This window comes from Phoenix dactylifera, chromosome 10 (genome assembly GCF_051530095.1).
Source record: "Phoenix dactylifera cultivar Ajwa chromosome 10, Ajwa_hap1_PhDact_Kaust_v1.1, whole genome shotgun sequence".
NCBI classification, from domain to species: domain Eukaryota; kingdom Viridiplantae; phylum Streptophyta; class Magnoliopsida; order Arecales; family Arecaceae; genus Phoenix; species Phoenix dactylifera.
In genome coordinates this window covers 29635296-29645747 of record NC_143199.1, presented here as the reverse complement: position 1 = coordinate 29645747, position 10452 = coordinate 29635296, and the positions used below count along the sequence as shown (strand labels likewise).

The 10452-nt window shown below is 39.8% G+C and overlaps 1 protein-coding gene across 5 annotated transcripts; it reads left to right on the top strand.

Moving 5' to 3' along the window:
- The first annotated feature begins 865 nt into the window (after positions 1–865).
- On the top strand, positions 866–10147 carry LOC103722435 (lysine-specific demethylase JMJ27-like). 5 transcript variants are annotated; one of them, XM_088705883.2, is made up of 15 exons: positions 866–1639; positions 1950–2144; positions 2241–2374; positions 2828–2927; positions 3024–3156; positions 3245–3308; positions 3968–4739; positions 5661–5990; positions 6588–6876; positions 6997–8324; positions 8414–8486; positions 8609–8694; positions 8804–8923; positions 9069–9139; positions 9659–10147. In XM_088705883.2, the coding sequence occupies exons 1-15, from the start codon at positions 1280–1282 to the stop codon at positions 9816–9818; spliced, it is 4215 nt and encodes a 1404-aa protein (XP_088562009.2). In that variant the 5' UTR covers positions 866–1279; the 3' UTR covers positions 9819–10147. The 5 variants fall into 5 exon arrangements, with proteins under 5 accessions (XP_088562009.2, XP_088562012.2, XP_026655763.4 ...); XM_088705886.2 differs by lacking the exon at positions 8804–8923; XM_026799962.4 differs by having other exon boundaries at positions 6588–8324.
- The last annotated feature ends 305 nt before the right edge of the window (positions 10148–10452 follow it).

The window sequence follows — 10452 nt, the reverse complement described above, 5'->3', positions numbered from 1 at the left end:
TAGTTCTACGATTGTACTCCATATTTGAACTTGCGGAGTCCCAACTAATATCTCCTTCCATGTACCTATTAATTTATGCGAGAACTCAATATGATGTATCCCTCTGGGTTATGCTTAAATGGGCTCAAGCTTTTCCATGCATGTGGGTCAAAAGTCTTGCCTTGATGCTTTCTTTCATAGATAACCTAGGGTTGGCCTTGACATCCACGTATAGGTTGCATCTCGATCATGAGATCTACTGTTCTAAGATGTGATAATCCCTAAACATATCTGATTGCATGTTTTTTCTTGGTGCATCACCTGGCTCTACAAACTTCTCATATTCGATTTTGCAGCAGCGTATTTGCTGCCAAACCCTCGCCATGTATGCTTTTCTCTCATGCAACGTATCTGCTCAACATTAATCCAATCATAACATATGTTAGAAAAAACTATATATATATATATATATATTGATACAATGACGAATTATACCAAACGCGCATGTGTACATTCAGAAAGATCAAAAAGAAGTAGTTGACGGAGAGAAGAAATAACAGACTTGACATTTTTTCAAAAGAACTTTCCTGAATGATGCACAATATAAGAAGCAACCTAGTCAGCAATCTAGATATTGTTTTTACTCTCTTCACTTCCTTTTTTTTTCATATATAATGTAAAATAGATTAGTCTTTTCTAAGTTAAATATAGAGAGTCTATCTACCATGCCATATACATGTATATGCCGAAATGTTGAACACATTCCGCTGCCTGACCATCTAGAGAGAGAGAGAGAGAGAGAGAGAGAGAGAGAGAGAGAGAGAGAGAGAGAGAGCAGAACGATACTTTTCCTAAACTGGGCTTAGAGCGGCCTCACCGTCTGATTCCCTGCAATCAGAGGGCTTGGAAGTGGGGCACAAATCACAAAGCCCGCCAGCCACGGACTCCTCCACAGCCCGCGTCCCCGCCTTGCCGCTCCGGTGCATGATAACCGCCTCCCGGACCCCCGAACGCCACCCGTTATCCATTTCCAAATCCGATTCCCGTGCATTAATTTCGCGTTCACACGCTCGCCGTACGACGCGAGGTCCGTGTTCTATATAGACCCTTTAAAAAAAAAAAGGCTAGCTTTTCATTATTCTCCTCTCCCGTCTTGCTTTCGCCTTCTCTCCAGCTCTTTTTTTTCTTCTGCGAACGGGGCGTTTCCCTTCGACTTCCACCAGTCTTTCGGCTTTGGCGGGACGAGCGGGTTTTAAAACCCGGGTCTTTCGGGCGTGAGAACCGGGTTTTTGGGGAAAAGATGGCGGGAGGGAAGCGGCCGGGGATGCCGCCGGAGGATCAGCGGTGCAGCCGGAGCGACGGCAAGTCGTGGCGGTGCAAGAACTGGAAGAAGGAAGGTGTGAGCCTCTGCGAGGCTCACTACGAGCAGCAGGTCAGGAGAAGTAGCGTTAGGGTTTCGCCGCGGGTGGGGGGAGGCAGGGGTCGGCCGAGCCGGCGGAGGAAGAGGAGTGATGATAGGACATTCCGGCTGCCGGCGGCTAGTTTGGGGGGAGTGTTCGCCATGAGGGATATTCAGATGAGGGAGAGGAGGCCGGTGAAGCCGATGGTGGTGGACGAGCTGGGAAGCGACGAGGAAGAGGAGGAAGACGATCTTGCAAAGGTGAGGAGTGATTTCCTCCATCTTTTCTTTGTGTTTCTTAGCAAAATTCGATCTATTTCGTTTTTCCTTTGCTCTCTTTAACTTTTTCGGGGCTGGCGAAGTTGAGCAGCGATTTCTTGCACTCTTCGAGGTTTTTCTCTTGCTTTCTTGTAGAAAAATTTGATTTTTTCTTTCTTACTTCTTTTTTTTTTTCGGGCTGGAAATGGCGAGGATCGATTTCTTGCATTTCATCTAGATTCACCTACTGTTTTCTCGTATAAAAATTGATTTTTTTTTTTTTTTTAACGAACGATGTTGTTATGGGTATTAGGGCAACGAAGAAGACGAATACGAAGACATTTTGAAGGTGGGGAAGAAGCGAAAGAGAAAGCATTTGAAGAAGAAGGGTAGAAAGGGGAAAGATGCTAAGAAGGTCGAGAAGGAGGATTTGGAAGCTGGACCCTCTTCTGTTGCTAGGGTTACGAGGAATTCTAACAAGGCTTCAGGTCCTGAGAGAAAGCCTGAGGTGATAATTCTCTCCAGCTTGGCTGGATGGATTACTCTTATCTCTTCGGCTTGATTGAATGCGATTAATTTATGTATCTGTATCTTTGTGTTTTAGGGTTCCAAGAGGAAGCAACTGACAGGGGAGGATGCCCTAATGTGCCACCAGTGTCAGAGGAACGATAAGGGAAGAGTGGTATGGTGTTCAAGCTGCAAAAAGAAACGCTTTTGTGTGCCATGCATGACTCGCTGGTGAGTGAAGATCCTTTTCTCCTTATTTTTTACATTATTCTTGGTATGTTTATATCTAGGATTTAACTTCAAATTTTCTTCAGTCCCAATTTTGTAAAGAACTCCATATTTCCCTTCTGCTCTTTTTATTATTCCAGGTTTCATCTTCTTTTTTTTTATAAAAAAAAAGAAAAATTGTTTCATCTATTTCTAGGAACTCTAATCAGACTTTCTTTCTGATAGGGTTGAATTATAGAAATTCGTAAAGCAGCATTAAGAGAATACGTTCTAGTTTCTATGCTTCTAAATTGTCTTGTATGGTTTTGATTGTTTGAAAGATTGTACAGATTTAGCTGCTAGGTATTTGTTTGAGTCCGGTGGTCCTGTATTTCGTAGCATAATAGTGAATCTTGCAAGCTTGAAATTACATATCTGGTATTATTTTTATGCATTTTCCTTTGTGATTGTTGTTAGGTATCCTCATTTATCAGAGGCTGATTTTTCAAGAAAATGCCCAGTTTGCTGCAACAACTGTAATTGCAAGGCATGCTTACGTATGAAAGGAGTTCCTGAGGTCTGCTTTTGGTATTTGGTATTCTTTAACATTCTTATGTTCAGTTCTCTACTTATGTAATTATATCTGATAACACATTCTCTATTTTGACTGTAGCCTCCTGAAAAAAAGATCAAGAAAGCTGACAGAGTTCAATACTATTGTTATATTGTACGCTTATTGCTGCCATGGTTGAAAGAACTACGCCAGGAACAAATGGCGGAGAAGGAAATTGAGGCCAAGATCCGAGGTATAACTGGCATAAATTGGACTTTCAAGTTGTATACTTTTCCATTTGTTCTTTTCAATCTGATCTTTCTCCGCTGCTGCTTGATCAGGTTTTATGTCGACCGACCTAAAGATAAAAAGAGCTAAATGTCAAAAGGATGAACGTGTATACTGGTAAAATTCTTTCCCTGATCAAGTATTTTTTTCTCTTTTTTAACCAGATATCTTGGCTATCTTGCTGGGTGGCCATTGCTGTTCAGAACTGAGATTGTGGTCTATCTTGGTCAAAAATGGAAAGCTCGGGAAAATGCAAGAGGACTGAGATGTTTGAAGATCTTGGCTGATATTATAGGAACCTAGATATTGAAATATTGGCCAATATAGTATCCAAGATTACCTACTGTTCTTATGCATGACATTAAATGTTTAATAAGTAAAAATGAGTAATGCTAAGGGGGGCCTGTTTCATGGGCACAAAAAGTTCTTCCTGCCACGTAGCATGAGGGGATTGGTGTGATTCTCAGGAATTTATGCAAGACATGGGGGTGGGTTAAATTCTGAGTTGCCGAGCCATCTGTAGGTGGGCCCGAAGAACTTTCCATGTAAATGACATATTCTCCTAAGCATTTACATTCCATGTTAATTTAAGATCACGAAAGATTGATAGGAAATCTCATCTGAGATATCAGTTATATCGTATCGGTGAGTGTCCGATACTATGCTCACTGATATCTTGGCTGCAATTGAAACCTTGCCCTTGATAAATAATAGGCTCCGCATGTGATTTGATTCAGCCTTTCAAATTTCTGATTTGTGAAATTATTTTGGAGCAGCAACAATTGCAGAACCTCTATTGTTGATTTGCACAGAAGCTGTCCTAGCTGTTCGTATGACTTATGCCTTGGTTGCTGCCGGGAGCTTCATGAAGGTCGCATACCTGGTAGTGATGGCACAGTAATTTTGCCATATCAAGGCAGCCGTAAAGATTATGTGCATGGGGGATCTCCTCGTCGTATGAATACAGGTCGAGCTAATAGAAAACAAACTCAAGAGACTTCTTTAGACGGTCATATTGCTATCTCCACTGATTGCATGACTCATATGAGAGAATGGAAAGCAAATAGTGATGGCAGCATTCCTTGCCCTCCAAAGGAGATTGGGGGATGTGGCAACTCCCTTTTGGAGCTGAAGTGCATGTTTCCTGAAAAGTTGCTCCGTGAGTTAGAGGAGAAAGCTGATGCAATTGCTACAAGCAATAAGTTTGTGAAATTTGGGGACGTGTCCCGTTGGTGCTCCTGTTTCACCGCATCTGGCGATATTAAGGCTGGGAGTGATATGTTGCGGAAAGCAGCTTGTAGGGAAAATTCTGGTGATAACTATTTGTACTGTCCAACTGCTAGAGATATTCAACAGGGAGAACTACAGCACTTCCAAAACCATTGGGTAAAGGGGGAGCCGGTGATTGTTCGTGATGTGCTGGAGCTTACTTCTGGCCTGAGCTGGGAGCCAATGGTTATGTGGCGTGCATTAAGAGAGAAGACAAATTCTAAGATTGCATCCGAGCAGCTGGCAGTAAAGGCAATTGATTGTTTGGATTGGTACGAGGTTAGTTTTAACATCTCATACATGTTTTTGATGTTAAGAAATGTTTGTAAAATAATTTTGGTGAATACACATACTCACATATATATGTGTGTGTACATGTGCATGTGCGTGCGTGTGGAACATTGCATATCTATCTTGTTAAAATATGTGGAACTGTGCATGACTATATGTGTCTGTGTGTCCATTTTCTTTCCTTTGCATATTGACTTATAGAGTTTTCCAAAAATCTTAATCATATATAAGTTATTAATCCATTCTTAGTTGAATGAAATTTCTTTCATTGTGTTAAGCGCGAGCTGAAACTTTGCTATAGTTGTAAAATCAACTAATTGGTGAGGTATATTTTGATCAGCATGTGAATATTTTGTCAATGGCAGTGAAACCTTAATTTTAAATCCTAATAACTATTTATATTTCTGAAGGAATGTTACATGACATGTTGCACTAAAGGATCCATGAAGAAATTTTTTTGGATATGCGGTTGGTTGTTTGTTGCTTGCATAGGATAAAATTGCCTATCTGATGAAGATTATGCAAGTAGGCATTTGTCTATATCTATTTTTTGAGTCCTGTGTATTCCTTGACAGCTTGCTGTATTTTTTATTTTTTTTTGTCATAAAAAAGGGTGGCTCAGTGTACGAGGCGTCTGCCATTGTGGTGTCTTGGGAGGGTCTGGTGTATGCAGACTTACCCTCGCGTCTGAAGAGGCTGTTTCTGTGTTTCAAACCCATGACATCCAGATCATAATGGAGTAACCTTACCGTTGCGCCAAGACTCATCCTCTGTTTTTATTAGTTATCCTTTGTAATTTTTTGACATTTAAATGCCAGGAACTGTATTGGCGGGCCAGCCCACTGCATGCTGGTTTTTACGCAGTCTATTTAAATTGATACTCTCTGATGCATATCATATATGTTGTAGGTTGAGATAAATATTCACCAGTTTTTCAGAGGATATACTGAGGGGCGAACTCATGATAATCAATGGCCTGAGATGCTAAAACTTAAGGACTGGCCTCCAGCCAGTGCCTTTGAGGAGCGGCTACCTCGTCATGGTGCTGAGTTTATAGCTGCTTTGCCATTCCCAGAATATACAGATCCTAGGTATGGTCCTCTAAATCTTGCAGTGAAGCTGCCTAAGGATGTTCTAAAGCCAGACCTGGGGCCCAAAACATATATTGCTTATGGTCTTGCTGAAGAGTTAGGCAGGGGTGATTCTGTGACAAAGCTTCACTGTGATATGTCTGATGCGGTATGTATTTTGCTGCAAGTACTGATGTCATGTCTGTTTGTGGCTTTGATTTTCTTGAGTTGATATAACTAACCTCATGTTGATAGCTGAGATTTGGTATTCTGTATGATGTGAATCCACACATTTCTAGCCTAACTCAACCACATGTTTTGCACAATAGTCTCAAAATCCGATTGCAGAGTGTCTGATGATACATTAGCGTCGCTGGCTTGAATGATTTGGTGTCCCCTGTACTGGTTATCCTCCTGCAGCATTACATTTATTTATTTATTTTTTCACTTAATGGGAAGGAGGTTGAAAACTAAACCAAGAAACATCTATTAGTTTTAACTATCATTTTTTGGCGATCCCTGTTTTTGATTCTCATATCTTGATCTCCAGCATCATATATGAAATGATGGTCTATATTTATTCAATTTATTTATTAGATTTTCTGTTTGCAGTTCTTTAATAGTATTAGTATATTAAATTAATGTTTTTCATTAGCATGCCTCACAGATCCAATGTTCTAGAAATTTTCAGTAGTTTTTGTCTTGCACGCGACTCCCTGTTAATCAGGAAATATCTTTGATGCCTGATATGCGATTTTTTACCCAGGTGAATGTGTTGACACATACAGCAGAGGTTACCCTTTCTGATTATCAGCTTTCCAGGATAGAGAAGTTGAAAAAGAAACACAGGGATCAAGATTTAAGAGAACAGATTTATACCATACAAACAGGTCCAGAAGAGAGCTCATCACTCTCTCCAGGGAAATCTGCAATGGAGCCACCTGATGATAATTCAAACATCAGCTTAACTGCTGGGGCAAAGCACTCCATGCAAACTTCAAATATAGAAAATGACCTTCCTGTGCAAGCAAACAATATATGTGATGATTGTGTTGGTGAGGAAAAAATAGTTTCTCTCTCTATAGCTGAATCTCATGTGAAAAAATCAGATGTTAAATTTGAGGATGCAATGCATGTTAAGAAAGATGCTGATGCAGGCTTTTCTGATTTTGAAGCTGAAAAAAGTGTAATATGTGATGAACAAGAGGGACAAAATGGTTGTTTTTCAAATGACCATCAGCTTGCTCAGAATGAAGATTTAAAAGAATGTCAAAGAACTGGAGATGATGGTCAAGTAGCTGATGGAATTTGTCCGAAGCTATCTATTAACAAGTCTGTCATGGAATCCATTGAGTTACATGCATCAGCTGGTGAGGTAGAAGAGAAGAAAGTGGGTCAAATGGCTTCTTCTAATTTGAATGATGAAGAAACTCTTAAAAATCAACAGATGGGTCAAGTGAATGTATGCCAAAATGAAATCCAGCATTCTGGCGCAATTTGTGATGATCTAAAAGGGACTGTTAAAGTTCATACTGAAGATCCATCTGTAATTAAATCCACATCCAATTTGGTTGATATTCAGTCATGTGCCATTGCTGATGGAGAATTTCCAATATCTCAATCCTCCTTGAAGGAAATTGGTCGGTCTCAGCCAATATCTGTGGTAAATTCTGGAAAAGGAGTTGGTGAGGAAGCATCTGATCAGGAGACTGGTGTCGAAGCTGAAGCAGGTAATGAAGATTGCCAAACTGGGCTGCATGTTATTTGCAATTTTCCTCTATATCCTGTTACAACTGAAAGCAATAGAGTGTCTTTCTCTCAAGGAGTTGATCAAGGAGATGATGCTAGCCAGATTTCCATTAAAATTGGAAATAATGAAATGTGCAATGCAGATGTTAAGGATGATGATGAAATGCTTGTGGTTAAGACAAAACAAGGTCTGAAAAGGGGCAGACCTGCGGGCATTATAAAGAAGTCGGGCATTGTAGTGCCTGGTCAAACTTCAGGGAAAATTCAGAATGAGGGAGAAGCTGTAATGCATTCTCCTAATCTCTTACCTGAAGACAAATCTGGTAATGATGTGGCGATACAAGCTGAGGGTAGCAATCGCAAAGTTTCTGAAGGGCCAGATGAGGGAACAAAAATTAGAAGCAGGAGGAGAAAGCTGGGGAGGAAGGCTGCATTTTCTGGTCAAAGAATGAAAAGAGATCTTGATTCTATTGCTGTAAACACTGAAACCGCAAAAGATTCTGATGGTGGTGGAGTGAAGGAAGTTTCAGATTTGAAAAACTATACAGTGGCAAAGGAAGATGGGGGTTCAGATAAAGAGAGAGAGCAACAACCTGCTGTATTGGGTGACAGTATAGAGCGAAAAGAGCAAAAGCAGCCAGAAGGAGGTGCGTTGTGGGATATTTTTCGAAGAGAAGATGTTACGAAGCTCCAGGAATATCTTAGAAAGCATGCTAGAGAGTTCAGGCATGTCCACTGTTCTCCAATTGAACAGGTAACAACATGCCAATATGTACAGGATCGTATTGTGGAGCATTTCATCTTCCTTGTTTGCATTGTAAATAAGTTCATTGTTTGTCATAGGTGATTCATCCTATTCATGATCAGTCTTTCTATTTAACCTTGGAGCACAAAAGGAAGCTTAAGGATGAATATGGTTAGTTAATCTTACATCAATTCTGGCGACAAATGAAATCCTTGTTGGTTCTTTGTTATGCATTCAGATTAGTATAATTGAAGGCATTTAGACCTAATAATCTATGACTCGTGTTCATTTAGGAATTGAGCCTTGGACATTCGAGCAAAAGCTTGGCGAGGCCGTCTTTATCCCAGCTGGATGTCCCCATCAAGTCAGAAATCTAAAGGTATGCTTTTCTTTTATTCACATAACAACTCTATTCATCCTGAATAACATCAAGGGTTTATGCTTGCATCACTGGTAACTGGCATTCGGCATTGTTATCTCCTTAACAGTCATGCATAAAGGTTGCGATGGACTTTGTGTCTCCTGAGAATGTTCGTGAGTGCATTCGATTAACAGAAGAATTTCGCATACTTCCAGAAGAGCACAGGGCTAAGGAAGATAAGCTAGAGGTTTACTAGCTATATTTTTCATCCCTATAAGTCCATATTTGTGCTTTTTCATGATTTCTTTTGTTAAATTTGTTTTCTGTCAAGCATCTTGAAGACTTTGTTCAAATTCCTGTAATTGTTTCTAATTTTATTGAACATTATCCAGGTTAAGAAAATGGCTCTCCATGCATTCAACCATGTTATAAAGGAATTAAAAGACTATAATTTTAAACCAAGGTGAGTTTTTAATGTCCCGCTTCTTCCTTTTAAACCAAGGTGAGTCTGAAACCATTCTATGCTTTTTCTGCTTTAGTTTAAACCCTGTGAATAGTTGTGGTGCCGAGAATAGTTTGGCTGTTGAGCTTTTCTTGCCCCTTGTCTTCTCTTACATGATTATCTACTTTGAAGCATTCTTGGTATTGGTTTGATGAAATGCAACCTATAATTTATATAGATTTCCTAATACACTTTGTATCTTAGATATAATAGATTCTTCCTATGAATCCATTCCATACCTTGCATAGATGTCTGGTTATGACTAATTTGTGGTTCATTTGGATTTGGAAAATGACGAGGCTAACCCAACATTATGGTGCAATGCTTTAATCAATTAAAAATGTTGGTTAGAAAATCTTGAACAGCGATGGCTCCTAATGAGCCTCTCACTTGTAGCATATTGGGTAGACCTCAAAGGAATAATTGGAAATATTATGAAGTCTTAAAGCCTATAATTCACTATGTTTTGTGCTGTATCAGGTCAAAGGCTGATTCTGAAGAACCAATAGTAGAATCTGAAGATGACGAGAAACCAATGATGGAAACAGATCCGCCACAGGATATCGGGGACCCAACTGCATCAATGTCAAAGGATTTGAAGTCATCTCGCCCATTGTCAACTTCATGTTCTGATGGCTAACCTCAGAAAAGTTTACCCGATTTTGATTTATCATTCTGGAAAGGGCGCAGACTGCGCAGCAGTATACTAATATTGTTAATTAAACTGGGATAGCCATATCCCTTCAATTGGTACTGCTTCTTCTGCAGAGTCCAAAAACTTCAGTCTGTCATTTTGGCACATGCCACATGTTGCTGTGGTATGACTGATAATAGAGGCTTTCTGTAGGGCCCATTGTATGAAATTACCTTTGTAAATTTTTGATCTACCATCCATCGGTCTTATATAGATAGTTTTATTGGGATACATCATTTTGAACAGTTCTCAAATGGAAAATCGTTTCATTCTAATTTGGATTTCTAGTTTGCCAACTTTTATCTTGACTCTTCGAAGGATCATTCTTTTGATTTGGTGATATTCCATGTAGTACAAAACTGTTATTGCTTTTGCTCTCAGCAAGGGGTTGATAGAAAGCAGACATGTCTAGGGCTAAAGCACTGAATGTTCTCTTTCAGTTGCAGTGGACTATGGCACCTGACTTAATGTTGTGAGGTACTAAAGCAAATGAGCCGGTTATGCATTTGAAGGACAGTTCAAAAAAAAATTAGAAAGAACAAATTTTACTTTTGTTGATGTATATATTGTATATGCTTTA